General features: G+C 45.6%; 1 protein-coding gene across 1 annotated transcript in view; it reads left to right on the forward strand.

Moving 5' to 3' along the window:
• STC2 (stanniocalcin 2) overlaps window positions 1–16469 on the forward strand; it is a 30774-nt gene that overhangs the window by 2214 nt on the left and 12091 nt on the right. The window contains exons 2-3 of the mRNA XM_048492156.1: window positions 164–306; window positions 13064–13275. Of these exons, the coding sequence (XP_048348113.1) occupies window positions 164–306; window positions 13064–13275 (355 nt within the window). The remainder of the gene's footprint in view (window positions 1–163; window positions 307–13063; window positions 13276–16469) is intronic.

Here is a 16469-nt window from a genome sequence, read left to right on the forward strand (position 1 = left end):
ATAGAGAAAAGTGCATCAAAATGTGTTAGCAAAGAGGTTTTGTCATCAGGGTCACTGAGTGCAGGAGCGGATGAGCAGCTTGTACATCGCTACAGTAGTTTGGAGGAGATGTGCTTATAAAGCACAGTTTTAGAAATTAACTGTGATGATTATTCATTATCAGCTGAAATCCAGCACTGCCTGGTCAACGCTGGTGACGTGGGATGCAGTGTGTTCGAGTGCTTTGAAAACAATTCCTGTGAGATCCGAGGCTTACATGAGATTTGTATGACTTTCCTTCACAATGCTGGAAAATTTGATGCCCAGGTAAGCACAGCAAAACTGAAAGATATAATCATGAGACAACTGGTCTTAGAAATTTCTAAAGCTGAATTAAAAGGGTTTTTTTTTCTTGCTTTAATCCAACTCCTTATCTCCATTTATGTGGATGAGTTTCTCTATTGTGTTAAAACATTTCTTAACCTTCTATCTCAGCTTCATCATTCACTCTTCCCTTTTTTAGTGCCCAAACACATGTGTCATAGATCCATATCAAGGCTCACCAATTGAAAAAAAGACCTTAGCATTTCCTCAATGAGACCAGACATGACTACTTAGTTTGGGGGTGGGGGTTAAATTAATTTGTTACAAGGACCAAATATGCCATAAATGTGACGTGGTTGGATCCGGGGTGTGGGGTAGCAGCAGCTTACCAGATCAGATGTGGGGGTGGGGGTGGCTGTTTGGACCAATGAACCTGCAGTGGCCTTGCCAGGCCAGATTGGAGGTGGAGGGGAGGCTGGCTCTTGGACCAGATAAGCCCTCCCAAGAAGCCAGATCTAGCCCCCAGGATGCATATTTGAGAGCCCCGATTTAGATATCATTAAGTCTAAGGATCTGCTGTAGCAGATCTCTCCACAAACACTTGATCGCACATTGCTTGTAATCATTTTTAAGAACACGGACAAAAATGAATTTGATACGTATGCTGAAAGATAACTTTTTTTGTACCCCTGTACAATTCTAATCAATGAGGTTCACAATCTAAATGTGATTTAAATGTACAAAGCAAAACTAGATACATACAGGAGTAGAAGTTTCCTTTGCTGTAGAGACAAGCCGTTTAGCTTTATTTATTTTAAAAAAAATGCTGTTCAGTTGTGGCAAGTGCTGTAAAACCTGTATCAAACCCTATAATTTAATTGGATCTCATTCTGGATTCACAGATCTAAGTACTGCATGAATAAAGTGGTCCAAAACAATGTGAGCCTTGAGAAAAATTACACCTCGTTTAGTGAGTAATTTGATAATACTGGGCCCTGACCTAGATGGGCCTGCCTAACCTGGTCTTGTCAGGTCTTGGCAACTAAGCCGGGTCAGCCTTGACTAATGCGTGGATGGGAGACTTAGCAAGCAAATCAAGGGTTGCTATGCAAAAGCAGGAAAAACCTCTGTCTCTCTCTCTCTATGTGTGAGTTCACATCCAACATATGACCACCCCAGGCAGGAGACATTCAGAGGTGGTTGGCCATTGCTTGCCTCTGTGTGGGCTGAGAGAGTTCTGAGAGAACTATGACTGGCCCACGGTCACCCAGCAGGTTTCAAGTGGAGGAATGGTGATTCAAATCCACTTCTCCAGATTAGAGTCCACCACTCCTAATGACAACACCACGCTGGCTGTCAGGAAAAACCTGTGACAGACGTTTCCACTACCGCCATGTTGCCCTTTAATACCATCTAAAATCTGCTACTTCTAATAAGAACCGCATAGAAATTCTGGATGCCAGTTCATCTTAAGGGCTTGGTCTTGAAGGCAGATTTCTGCTGACATCGCTGAGGACTGCTAAGTGACTCTCGAGCATAGATCTGTGTTCTACTAAAGTGGAGCGCCTCAGTCCAAACACAGTGAGTTAATCAGAAATATTGTTTTGCATCAGTCAAGACTTTAATCTGGCGCACTTTCTATGGTTGGTCAATTTGCAGAAGGCGAATGTTAGACTGTAAAAGTATATGAAACAGCCCCTCTCTACTGCTGCTTTTTTCAAGCTATCCATTAGCTCTCCACCAGTGTCAAACGACATTCCTTAGGCTGTTGAGTGGTAATAAGTTTGACTTCTTTGTTTTCTTTCCAAACCATTTGTGCATCACTGAAGCATCCTGTTATGTCTTATACAGCTACACTCCCCTTTCAGTCAGGAGGAAAGAACATTACGATGGGCTAGTGGCATTTGGCCTTACTAGTTCATTTGCGGAATATGTGTATATGTGTTTACAGAAGATGTCAGCCCTGTGTTAGCAGTGACTTATGGCCCAATCCAGAGGGGAAAGGGTGAATCCTCTTGCGGAGGTGGTGTGGGATTGTGCCGGCACATTTGCCCCCTCTGCTGATGCAAGGGACGCCACAAGGGCCACCGGTGGAGGGGGCAAAGGAGCTGGCAGCCAGTCACAATGGATCTGCGCTGGCATCCCAATTGGACACCAGCGAGGGGCTGACAAGAGCATTCCCAGGGATGAAACTGACATTAGTCGGCTTCCACCCTGGGTTTGCAGCTGGTTGCTCTGCAGCCCATGACCGGTGGTGTTAGTTCATTAAGCCCTATGAAGGTCTTTGCTGCCTGGAGCTCTGGATTGGGCTGCCCGTGAACCAGGTGAGAGAGCTGACTTGCAGATAGAGGTGGCCTGTTCATTTGGGTCGCAAGAAAATCCTTTGATTTGAAAACAGTTCTTCATGGAGATATTAGGCTATCCTTCCCAGATATGTAAGGATGTCTGTTTCCTTTCACAATTATCAGTAATAACTAGCCACTCCCTGCTTTTGAGATGGAGTTATCTTGGTTCCTTTCTTGGTCTGTTTGTGTTTTTTTTTGTCAAGAGAACAGGAAAAGTTAATTTTCTATTAGAGGATTTGAGGTGCTTTCTGCATATTCATAGGTCACTAAGATGCAGCTAGTCTAAAGCAAGAGAAAGGATTTCATCATCCTCACTATTGTTGAAGTTGTTCTGATTTTTAAAACGGACATCAAAAGTGTAACTCTGCACAGGATATCAATATAATATAAAGGTAATATTGATGTCTTAGTCAGCAAAGAGCATCTCCCCCTACCCTCCGCCAATGGTCTTAATCCTGTTTTGCTTTTGCAAAGAAAAGGCTAGATAAAGGAGGCCTGACTTCTCATGCTCATTATAATGGCAATTGAATTATGCTATATTTGTGTGAAACATGACTAGAAATAAGAATGAGTGTTTAACCCGTATGGTGCACTGAACATTAAGTTCTGGTCAGCTAGGATGACCAGAAGCTAATAAGGAATGGGAGGAATGCAGGAGCATTGCCAGTTGCTTGTCATTCAGCAGAGAGAAGAAGAGCTGACCAATTACCCAAAGAATCGGAGCATATCAGTGAAGCATGACTGACTTTCCTACTTTATAGAAGAAAGGAGCTGACATAGGGAATATTTTTCCTTGAGCATGTGATCCGGGATGCATTTAGGCATCACTAAAGATGCAGCTTTCAAGCATTTGGGCTTTTCTGACCAGCCACACTTTTTCACTAGCCTTTTTTGGAAACTTAAACTGCAGATATGTGCCGTCTAATAAACACACATGTCAAGGGGCCATGGTAAGATTGCATAAAGGGTTGGATTTTCACATCAACATGAAATCTGGATTGGTGGGAAGAGAAGGATGAGGTGGTTGTTCAAGGATTAATTTTAAGAAGGTGACTCCATATGCATCACTGATTCATTTAGTCGTAAGTAAGGCCAAAAATTACATAGGATACCAAATCCCCACCTTCTGACATCTAGAAAAACGACCGTCCCTCACCCTCCCGTTTCTGAAATTTCCCTGACTGAAATTTTAGGATATTCTACACTGTTTTAAGAAGTAGAAGACTCACTCTCTGCATACCAGTCCCAACATCTCGTTTTGCACAGTGTGTTTATTATAAGTGTGTGTGAAGTACTGTCAAGTCACAACTGACTTGTGTCAACCAAGTCGGGTTTTCAAGGTAAGAGACTAATAGAGATAGTTTGCCATTGCCTTCTCTAGTATTCTTTGGTGGTCTCCCATCTGAGTTCCAGCCAAGACCAACCCCGCTTAGCTCCTGAGATCTGACAACATCAGGCGGTGCATGTGTGTATTAAAAATCTCTTACACCTGAACTTCTTCCCCCATGAGGATCCAGAGCCGGTTACATCATTCTCCTTTTCTCCATTTTATCTTCTCTGAAAGGGTACTGTAGATGTAAGGAATTCCATAGAAGCAGAAATAAAAGGCTTTTTTGGAGTAAAAGACCGTTTTATTCAGACATCCTAGAAAGCTCACGTACACGACGTGGCAGGAATAAAGTCTCCCGCCAGAAACACAGGTTATAACTCTGTCCATCCCATCCCCCCTCCCGGTTTCTCATGGGAACGGTGTTCTCATCTCCCTCGAAGAGATAAGGCCTCCACCAGAGTCTCCTTGCGCCAAGAGATGCTGGCCCATCAGCCTCGACTTTGGAACTCAGTCAAAGACCAGGCTGTATGCTGTTGTCTTGAACCTCAACACCATTGAAACTCTTACACTCTGCCTCCCTTTAAGAAAAAACTTCCTCCCCCCCAGGTTTGTGCTTGAGCGGAAAGGTGCGGTGGAGTGGTAGAAATGAGGGAAGGCTGGCGTCAATATTTTCTGAATAGACCCATTGATTATAAATTCCAGAGGAATATCCCACCCAAGAGACTAAATATTGCAAGCGCTTATGACATTAAGCCGCAGAGTCCAGGATGGCTGCCAATTTCACAGTAATGCTTGTGGCCTTCATCAATTATGAGTCGGCGGGTCTCCTCCGATGGTCGTGCTACAGGCATCGGAAACAGGGAGCCTCCTTTGAGTAAACTGGAATGAAAGACAGGATGGATATTACTTAGAGAATTAGGCAAGTCTAATCGGGACAGTGACATCATTAATCACTCTCTTTAGGTAATCTTAAAAGGTCCCACCTAATCTTTTGCCCAGTTTTGAAAATTTATGTACGCCTCTGAGATTCTTGGTAGACAAATATACCCAGAAGCTTCATTAACCGCAAAGGGAAATCCGAGCCGTGCTTATCTGCTTGAAGTTTTGGGAATCTTTACAGCTTGTTGTGGAAGGCTGGTCTGGACTGTTTTCCACCCCTCGGCCAGAGATGTCCAAATCCACTGTTGGAACTCTGGAGGATCCAACGCCTTCTGCAGAGCAAAGATTCGCGACAACGGAGGGAAGGACCGACCAGACACCAATTTCGAAGGGTTTTTTTTGTACTGCTAAGGTACCGCATTATTGTAGGGCGATTCTGCAAAAGCGGAGATTAAATCGCACCAGTTGTCTTCGTGATAGTTGGTGTAACAACGCGTAAATACTGTTCCAGGGTTCTGTTCGCTCTTCCAACTCACCGGCCACTTTGAACGCATGGTAGGGGCGTGCAATTGCCGGGCGGCTCCCCAACAAGCCCAGAAAGGCTTTCCAGAACTTTGAAAATGAATTAGGGCCTCATGGGTCGACAACACCTACCTTGACGGGGAGGAGTGTCAGACTATAAATATGCTGAATGAACAGGCAGCGCTTAACTTAGGAGCCGAGGGATGGAAAGTACATGGGATAAAAAATGGGCTTAGTTTGGAAAAAAATAAGTCCACCACCACCCACAAGACTGTGTGTAGCCTTTGACTTTCCGCAAATCTGTAATACAAAATCCATGGAGATAACTTCCCAGGGCTGGAGGCCACTGGGGAGAGGCTTTAACAGACTGCATTAAGGGTTTTCCCGAACGGATTTGGCTTCCGCATCAAAACAGAGCAACCTTTGATATATGTCTCAATGTCTTTGAGCGCGCCATCGCCACGCCACTCAGAATTATTGACGGGCGGCCAAATGCACGGAGTCTTTAAGGAAGCCAAAATGTCCAGCCGAAAGGGCATCATGGCAGGAATCTCGGTGAACCTGCTTTTACGGAGGGGAGGTACATACTAACAATCCCCTTCCGCCACACACCATTCTCCAAGCCGCATTGGGAGTCACATTCCTCGTAGTGACGCTGGCGTGTTCGCAGCCCTCGGGCTCCCTCGAAGTTCCCGTGAGGGAAAGGAGAGACCAGGCTGGGAATGGGCGGAGAAGGAGGAGTGGATGTCTGAGAACGCAAGTGACAGCCAGCCCCACTTGGGAGTGGGGAGAGAACGATGCTTGGCTGGATATTCCGGTATGTTGTGCTCCACTCCCCTCCTCGGGCAGTAGCTGGTGAGCACATCAGCCAGCTTTGGCTGGTTTTTTTTTTTCCAGGGAAAAATGGACCGGGTAAAGAGAGAAGCGAGAAAAGAAATCGCCCAACGGAGTTGTTTTATGAGACATCTTGAGGGGGGGTGGAAAGGGCGGCCAAGTTCTTGTGATCCGGCTCACACTTGAAAGGGGTGCTTAGCCCCTCCAGCCAGTGGCGCCAAGTGGAGAGCGCTACTTTGATGGGCCGCAGTCTCTTTATCCTCCTACAGTCTGTGCTGAGTTCAGCACCGGAGAATTTTTTTTTTTGATAAATAAGACACGGAACAAGCTCTATCATCTTTATTTTCCTCTGCAACAGGGCTGCACCAAAGGCGCTTTGTCCGAGGCATCCACGTCGTGAACCACAAAAGGAAGATCTGGGTCAGGGTGTTTTTAGGATAGGATTCGGTAGTAAAAAAGCTGATTTAACTGTTGAAAGGCTGTCTGACATTCTTTAAGACCAGATAAAGGCATACCGGGCTTGGCAGCCTGTGGAGTCTTTACCTTTTAGTGCGTAGCGAGGTCTGTGAGTGGGAGCGCCAGTTCAGCTTAATTGGGGTATAAAGTCACGATAGAAATTAGCAAACCCTAGGAAAGACTGGGAGTTCTTTTCCGGACAGGTGGGGGCAGGCCATTGGAGGACTGTTTCAATCTTAGCGCAGGATCCATTTTAACCCTCCTGGAAGGAAGAGATCCCGTAGTCTAAGTAGTCGATGGAGGATTGAGTGAAACACAACATTTAGAAAGTTTTGCAAAGAGGGAATTGTCGAGCAAAGCGTCGCTTTAATACGCTTCCCTAACTAAGGCTTCATAGCTCCTCCATGGTTTGTGAATAAATTAAAAAACATCATCTAAGTACACCACTACTCCCTTTGTATAATAAGTCATGTAGAACCGTTCGCTGATGAGGGCCATATAAAGCTCTCGGGGCCCTTAATTTAACCCGAATGGCATTATTAAATATTCATACTGTCCAAATTTTCTTGCTTATTAAATGCAGTCAACAATGTTCATAGCCTTCCGCAATCCTGACTCCTTGTAGTATGCTTCTCTTAAATCCAACTTAGTAAAATGCGCCCCTTTGCCCAATGCATCTAAAAGGTCCTTGATCAAAGGCAAAGGATATTTATTGGACAGGGAGACCGCGATTGGAGTCCTCGATAATCCGGTGACAGAGCCTTAAAGACCCGGCCCTTCTTTTACAAATAATACAGGAGCAGACATGTGTATTGTGTTTGGTAGCTGGTCATTGTATGAACCTCATGAGCAAGGTTCTTGTCTAAGAAGGCACGAAGTTCCTTCTCCTCATTGGGACTCATCGCGTAGGAATTCTACCTTTTAGGCAGTGGAGCCCCTGGCTGTAATAATGCATTTTGCAGTCAGTGTCTCTGTGAGGTAAGGTACTTGATCGCGATTCTTGCTCCTGAAATACTTCTGGCTAAATCTTGGTAAGTCGCGATTGGAATGCCGACCGGGATTCGAAGCAATGGAGGCGGTCACCGCTGACGGCCAGGGGTGTATGTCATTAGAGTGTGAGTTATTCCCCAATTCATGTGTTCTCCACAGGGAGGGTCAGGTGAATTCTAAGATCCGGTCTTTTCCAAATGAATTTTGGATTTCATGCAACAAACAACCATGGCATGCCCAGGACTATGGGAGAGTGTTTGGCCACTGGGGCCAGAATAAAACTAATTTTTTCTCCCAATGGTCAGCGAGCGAGGAGGACCGTTGCGCTTTTGAACTGGCCAGTCCTTCGCCCCGAGGGGCTGCCATCCATTTGTTATTGGAACGGGTATGGGCTTAGGCTAGGGGAACTCGGCTCCAGTCCAAGGTTCCTCAGCCACTTTGGGGCCAAAGCATTAAGCAAATGGGAGCACCCTAGAATCTAAGCAAAGGGCTGGAGGCTATAATAATGAAAAGTGTGCTTAGCGGGGTTGGCCAGGAATTGCTTGGATTGTAATGGGAGCTGCTTTGCCTTCACTTTCACCGTGATCCGAGCTCGAACCCATATCCATGGGCTGCTGAAGAGAGGCGCAAACCGCCACTTCCTCTTCTTTCTGGTCGCTTAAACGGGTAACCGGCCTTTAGCGATCATTCCCGCCGGAGGCGTCTCGATTTACGTGGTGGCTTGGCAGATGGGATGCGCGCGAGTCGAGCGGAATTATTGGCTCTGTTTCTTGGGCAGTTAATGCTAGATGACCCGGTCCTCCGCGAGTAAAGACACAATCCCAAACGGCGACGTACGCCGGAGGTGGTTTCCAGAGAACTGCTGGGCTTGGCTTACGAAGTCGAGCCCGGTTAAAATGCGTCGCCAGCGGGGCGGTTTAGCGTATTAAAGAGCCCCCCGCGCGAGCGGTAGTCCAAAACGAGATCGTTTCACTTGCCAGAGATCCTAATTCGATCCAGTCAGCAATAGTCGCGTGGGATCCGAGATGGCATTTTACCAAGTTTCGCAGAAGTTTGCCGTCGACCGACATCCGGTAGAGAATATTCACATTTCATATGCGTTCAGGCTTACTCATGAGGGGAGTCGGACAGTACGCCGCATCTAAATTCACGGGAACAGAATTCGCAAAAGAGCGTTTGCCTTGCTGGAATCGACTTTAATAGTGCTGGATGGCTTCATTTTCGCATCCGGATCTTTGGAAGTTGTTCAGCCCTAGGAAGCGCTTGAGGAACGCTGGCACCGTGCGGCGCAGTATCCTCCCCTTGTAGTGGTCAAAAAAGAGTCACAAACCAGTGCGGCTGCTGCTCCATCCAAGACAGAGCCGATGTCCCGTATTTTTTTTATGTTCCGACCGCAGTACAATAAATCGCCATAGTCCTCCGCGGGCGCTGAAGTTGCAGGATGAAGTAGGGAGTTTGAAGCGGTCCCATCAAACGGCAGGTATCGAGGTCTGTAATATCCTCTCTCTCCACGCTCCTCGGAGCTCGCTGGGGCGAGGTTTCGCGCAGGTTGAGGGCGGCGGCGCAGGGAGAGCCGGAATCGTGGAGGTGGGGCACCGCCGCTGGTGCTCTGGTGGGTTAGGTCTTGAAGGTGGCAGGACCCAGAAGCCGCCGCCTCTGGCGCTATTGTACCGTAACTGGGCGTAGGACTCCAGCTTGGGGCATCTTGTCCGCCAGTTTCTTCAGCCTTTTCAAAAGGCTGCCAAGTCTCTTTCCTTGCGCAGTCAAAGCCAGCCGGTGCACATGCAAAGCTGCCTTCTCGCTCCACTTCACAGTTCGCTCCTCGGTGAATGGCATGCCGCTAGTTCACTCTGTGCACGATGGCCTTAACGCTGCTGACGCCTAAGTCCAGTTTGGAGTGTTCCAGGACCTTATCATGGACCGATAGATTCTGCATATATTGCCGCAACACGCCTTTGGCACGGTCCAGTTCGAAAGTTGGATTTCTATGCGCTGCTGTTCCCGGTCCTTGCAGGTTTTCACGTTCTAGCTGCAGCTGCTCCCGCCTTCTTCCCACAGCTGGCGCTCACGGGCCCAGGCTTCCTGGGCATCTCGCAGTCGCACTCTACTTTCCTCATCCCAGCTCTTTTTGACGCGGGAGGGGAAATAGGTCCGGATGAGAAGCTGGCTTCTTGGATTCCTCCTCATCGAATGCAGCACTGCAGGTCCCCCCCCGGGCGGCTCCATCGCCTCTCCCGCAGCTGCTAATCCGGGGTCTGGGGAGTCCGGATCGGTTGGTGCGATACCCCTCCAACTCTCATATAGTCCCGGTTTCTACGGTGGTCTTAGGGCCGGGCCCCAGTGCTATGCCACGGTGGGATTCTTGGGAGCATCGTCGAAATACGAGTCCAGGAATCGCTCAATAGACCTCTGCTGCCGCGATGAAAAGTGGTCAGGCCCATCTCCTCCGTGACAGGTTGCATCTGAGGTTTGTAATCCACACTAAAACGGTAGGTATCCGATCCACAGGCTCCCGGTCCATGGACAGCCCAAAGCGACTCATGTAAGTCCACATGATCGCTCCCTCGCCCCTCGTCCCAACGGCAAGGGCAGACTTCGTGTTGATACGAGGACGGAAAGAGTTACCAGCGACCCGCTTCTCCGCCGTTCCTCCAAATCCAGAAGGGAAAGTTCGGAGCCCTCTTTGGGGGCTACCGCACCTTCCACAGTTTCAGGAATATTCAACCTCTCCATGCCAAGACACCAGAGGTCCACTACACTGGGAAGATAGATGAACTAGGATTCCTGCCACAATGTAAGGAATTCCATAGAAGCAGAAATAAAAGGCTTTTTTGGAGTAAAAGACCGTTTTATTCAGACATCCTAGAAAGCTCACGTACACAACGTGGCAGGAATAAAGTCTCCCGCCAGAAACACAGGTTATAACTCTGTCCATCCCATCCCCCCTCCCGGTTTCTCATGGGAACGGTGTTCTCATCTCCCTCGAAGAGATAAGGCCTCCACCAGAGTCTCCGCCGCAGATGCTGGCCCATCGCCCGGACTTTGGAACTCAGTCAAGGCCAGGCGGCTGTTCTGAACCTCAACACCATTGAAACTCTTACAGTAGACCTATGTTGTCACAGCAGTCCCCGTCTCTGATGACAAGGGAATCAAGACAAAGATTTAGTTGAAGATCTTAGGGCAGGTATTCCCAACATCATGCCTATGCATGCATGGGAACCCACCAACCCCTTTCTTGGTGTCTACTGGCTGGGGTCAAGTAGGCAGGGTTGCCAGTCTCCAGGTGGTGAATGATCTCCTGGGATCTCCTCCAAGCTACAGAACTCAGTTCACTTGGAGAAAATGGCTGCTTTAGAGGGTGGACTCTATGGCATTATACCCCATCAAAGTCCCTCCTCTCCCCACACCCAGCTCTCCTCAGGCTTCGCCCCCCAGATCTCCAGATATTTCCCAATCTGGATCTGGCAACTCTACAAGTAAGCCTTTTGCCCAGCAAGACCTCTGACAGGCCATTGGAGGTTTGATTGGCATTTGCACTGAGTGACTGAAGGTGAGTCTTAGCAGCCATTTTGTGGCTTGCTCCATCTTCTTCAGCAGCCATTTTGAGGCTGGGCCTTCAAACTATGACAGAATTCCAGAGGTGCCCACAGACTCAAAAAGATTGGCTATCCCTCTCTTAGAGAATGGGTGGGTTCATGCAAAAGAATGGTCTTTCAGAATCCTAGTCTACTCAGGGCTTTAAAAAACTGGCACTTTGAATTGTCCTTGGAAGCAAACCAGAAACCAGTGTAAATTTTGTATAATGCATCTAGTCACATTTTTTGCAGCATGTTCTTGTTAATAATCTTTGCACTAGGTAAAGTTTCCAAAATGTCTTCAAAGATGCATTCAAGTAAACTAATCCTGATGTGACCAGAATTTCCCTCCCACCCCCCCACCCCCCCAAAAAAAAGGACGAGAAAGAAAGATGGATCAGGTGCTCAAATAAAATTGTGAAAGGACTTTCATGTTATGAATGACACTTGGTCATCTGTGATAAGCCTGGATTAAAGGGCACATCTAAATTGTGGATCTGAGCCTTCTTGGGAGTACAGGCCAAACATCATGTCCATGATCAAGCAAACCCTCCCTCAGCAGCATCACTTTCTGTCTGAACTGAACTTTAATTTATTAGTGCTCTTCCAGACCATTACTGATTACAGAGACAGTTATCAGCACACCTACCACCGCCACATGCAGAGGAGATAATAGATGAGAGTGTCATCTCAATGTGCATCTTACGGTCAACTCAGCCAGTTAATCATGGATATGTTAAATAGCCTTGTAACAAAATGGAGCCCTGTAGGAATTTGGTAGCAAAGAACAAAGTGGAAGTATCTCATAATTTGTTTTCTGGATAGGACGAGAACCAATCAGTGGCTGTGGCATTCCTAGATGGATACCAAAGCATACATATACCATTCTGCATTGAAAGAAAGATGGATCACAATAGGTCCTGATAGCAGGGATTCTCCAGAAGAAATTGGAGCCGGGCTCTCCTATACCCGCATACATCTTGCCGAGGAAGGGAAGATTCATAAGTCACCAGTAGTTGGAGCCACCATGGACGCTCAGGGAGAAATGTTTGTTATCTGTAGCAAATGCTTGATGTCATTAGCTTGATGTTTGTGGTTTATGTGGTTAATCATCTTGCCAGAGAGACTTATCTTTCAACACCAAATTAATATTCTCAGGTATAATTTAATTTTGCTTTGCAAGCCATCTATGATAGTATCCAGGGTGCAGTTGTCAATATTTTTGAAACAACTAAATGGTAGCGCCAAGAAATAGCAGTCAAAAGAATATTGCAGCTGTTTTCCACAGGTCACAATAATCCCCCACACATACATTCGTTACTGCCCTCTTCCAGTATCTGCTGACCACTTAGGTGATTACATAGCTCTATATATATCTGCAGCACTATTAGGTCCATTGCCATTCCACAACAGTGACTGTGAAAAATGTCACAGAGAAATATTCAGTGAGTAGAACCCTAGAGAAGCCACATCTTCAACAGAATGGAAGGGACCAATTCAAACAGTGCACACAACACAGCTGCTACTAAAAGGGCTTCCATGTGAGGTGGCTTACTCACTGTGTAGTTCAGTTAGTTATAGTCTCCACACCTGCAACATACATTGCTGGTGACCACTGGGATTGGCAGGGGGACTATATATTGCAACTGGGAAACCTTGTGATGAATGGTTTTCAGATCTTTCAAAAAAAAAACCCCTCCTTTTCCACACCTAAATAGAGAAAGGTCTTCCAGTCATTCATGCACCATAAGTTCAAAAGTGAAATGTATATCATCCTTCATGCTCAGTAGAGATTACTACAAGTGTGCTTTTTTCCAACCTTTCTTCAGGGGAAATCTTTCATTAAAGATGCTCTGAGATGCAAGGCTCATGCCTTACGGCACAGATTCAGCTGTATCAGTCGCAAGTGCCCCGCCATCAAGGACATGGTCTTCCAGTTGCAGCGAGAATGCTACCAGAAACATGATCTTTGCTCTGCAGCTAAAGAGAATGTCCATGTCATTGTGGAGATGATTCACTTCAAAGACTTGCTGCAGCATGAGTAAGTAGGCATCTCATAGACCCTCGGGCAGCAGCAGGATGTTGGAGGGTACTTCACTTAGAAAACCTGCCTTCTCTATCTCCAGTGGCTCCAGTGAATATTGGTGGCATTTCTGTGGGGGTGATATTGCTGAAGTTCCAAGTGAAACTGCATGTCCCCTGATTTTTTTTTTATCTTTTGCAAAAAGGATGCCAGCAGCCTTCCCTCTTCACCCCATGCATGAGTGCAGTCCCTGGTTAACTGTAACAAAGGAGTCAATATGAATACTTGTGAGACACGTGTTCCTGATGTAACCTAGCTAGAAATATTGCTTAATGCATATCTTTATCACTTTAGTAAACATCTCAAAAACTTCACCTCTTAACTAACCAAATTAGTACGCGATATACAACAAAGTTGGTGGGAGATGAATCAGTGCTATCATAGGAATAATTTTCATGTACTACATGGACAGGAACTTGGATGCCTGTTGAAGAACAGGGGAAGAGCATGTCAGATGAAATATTTTAAATGGTATAGATGTTATTAACAGTATTTTTGGTGTATCAAATAAAAGTCAAGCCACAGTTTCCATCTTCAACTATATGTTGTTTCCAAAATTCTGGACTCCCAGGCCACATCCCTAGGGTCGTCCCCCCCAACACACACACACGTAAGAACATAGAAAAGATAAAAAGAGGGAGATGCTGCTAGCATGAAAAATGAATACTGTTTTTGAGATGTTTATTAAAGTTTTTGAGACGTTTACTAAAATGATAAAGATGTCAATTAACCAATATTTCCAGCTAGGTTACATCAGGAACACCTGTCAGTATTCATATTGACTTCTTTGTTACAGTTAACCAGGGATTTCACTCGCAATGCTTGTAATCGAAATGCTTCTTTTTGGTATAGGGCATCATCACAACCATCATAATAATATTGGGGCGGGGGGTGATAGCCCTCTTTGCAAACACCTCAATCCTCTATACCTAATTTTCACACACATGCAGAATCATATTAAGGGGTTAACTTTTTGTGACTAGCTGACACAGTTCTTATTGTTGATATCCAATCTGCCAAAATATGGGTATGAATATTCCAATTCGCTCTTGGAATTTTCATCAACATCTTTTTCCCCACATCAACTCTATGGAGAGTTACAAACTCCTCCTGAAAATGGGTCATTGCTACTCTTTGGAGCCAGTAAATTCTGAGGGAGGTCAGCTTCTTACCTGTTAGGCCAGGATACACTTAAAAGGAATACAATTTTGACAGCTTCTACACCCTAAACTGTTAAACCATTTGTTACTGCTTACCAAAATTAACTGCGAAAGGACAGTTCTCCCCCACAGATTGTCCTTTAATCATCCTGAGAGTAAATATTTGCTTGAGTCCTTTGCATTGCTTAGGGATGAGGCTGGCATGGAAGCATTAATTTGCTCGAATATTGAAAAAGAGATGCTCATCAGATTGTATAGTAATTAGTTATTGTATAGTAATTGTATAGTATTGTATGATATTTAGTTAACTGTGTAGTAATTAGTTTGTATAGTATTGTATAGTAATTATAGTGTAGTATTGTATAGTTTGTATAGTTTGTATAGTAATTAGATTGTATAGTAATTAGTTAACTGTAATTCAGTCGCTGGATCAACATGGGAGAGACTCATGATTCCAAATTACATGTGATACTTGCTGTTTGGAGGGCACAGTTGGAAAGTTCTGTTACAGGCTCAGTTGTATGCAAGTAGAGAATGCTCCTTTTCCGTCTGTATTGGAGACAGGGCCGAAGCAAGGGGGAACTGCGCCCAGGGCATGTGTGTTCCCTGTACCCCTGCCATGCCCCAGAATGCCCCTGCACCGTCACGCACCCCCCTGTCCCCTTGGCTCTACGCAACTGATTGGGGAATGTTCCATGTATAAGTTCCTTTTGCATGTAAACTGCATTCTATGCTTCCAAGAATGGGATGGCCTCTATTTTCAGGCAGCTCCCGCATTGAGCTATTTGCCTATAAAGTTGTTCCTTTCATACAGAAGTAGAAGCCAGAACTTTGATTTGTGAGTGTGCACTTTAGTATTCAGATTTAACAGTGCAAGTGAACTGTTAATATTTCACATCTGCATATACACAACCTCACTATAGCATCTGGCATTTGTAATACAATTTTTTACATTGTGCTGCAGGAGACATTGGTACACTTCTACTCAAAATTTACTCACTCACAGGTCAGAGAAAAATCATCCCATATTGCTAAAATATCTCCAAAACCATAACAGCTAGTAGCTTATTTTTCTAAAATGAGAGCTTAACTTTTCAGGAACCCTTAGCAAAGGTATAATCCACATGTCATCAGAAAATGAAGAGTATTGCTGCCATCTGCCCTGTAATATTTAGAACAGCAGAGCCTATAGTGCCTGCTCTTTTGATAACATGCAAACAGACACATCCATACATATATTGGTAAATGTTTTATGCCTGAGCAACATAACAGCCAATTTTGGACTATGTTGCATCATGCCACTTTCATATAGGATATGACCTCAATTAATTTAAGAACAGGCAAGCCTTTTTTCTGGTGAATGGCACAATGCCAGGTACAATAAAGGTTTTGTCTATGGACCAGACTGGCACAAAACATCTTGACTCATTCTGCCATGGAGTCACAAGTCTGTTGCATGCTGAGTGAGATAAGGATTATGCTTTGTATCCAGAGTATCATAGGAGGCCTGCTGACAAGAGAAATTTCTCTCCTCCCCTTTCCCGCTGCAGCCTACCAACTTGCTGGAAATGCTGCTTGTGGGAGATGGAGGGCATCCAAGACTGCCTATCAGCAGATCTCCAACTAGCTCTATGACAATGGAGGGGATGCCGCACCCTCCCAGTCATGAAATGCAGGAGTTTTCCCGCCCAAAGTCATATGTGCCAGTTGGGGCATCCCCTCTTCCCTCAATTCCTTTCTTGCCACCTTAACGTGAAGTCATCTCTAGTCCTTCTATTTGTCATAGTTTGTCTTCTGTTTTCAGCTACTTTTTCCTCCCATCAGGATCTTTTCTGTGTTTGAGAATGGCTTCTTGGACAGGTTTCAAAAAGTGTACCGCTTGTGGTACGAAAATGACTCGATGGATGATCATGAAACCTGTCTCCTGTGCCTAATGCATAATGTGTAGGCCTGTATGATTAGTATGAGCTTCACTCATAAAGCAAGGACTGA

This window comes from Sphaerodactylus townsendi, linkage group LG03 (assembly GCF_021028975.2).
Source record: "Sphaerodactylus townsendi isolate TG3544 linkage group LG03, MPM_Stown_v2.3, whole genome shotgun sequence".
Classification (NCBI taxonomy): domain Eukaryota; kingdom Metazoa; phylum Chordata; class Lepidosauria; order Squamata; family Sphaerodactylidae; genus Sphaerodactylus; species Sphaerodactylus townsendi.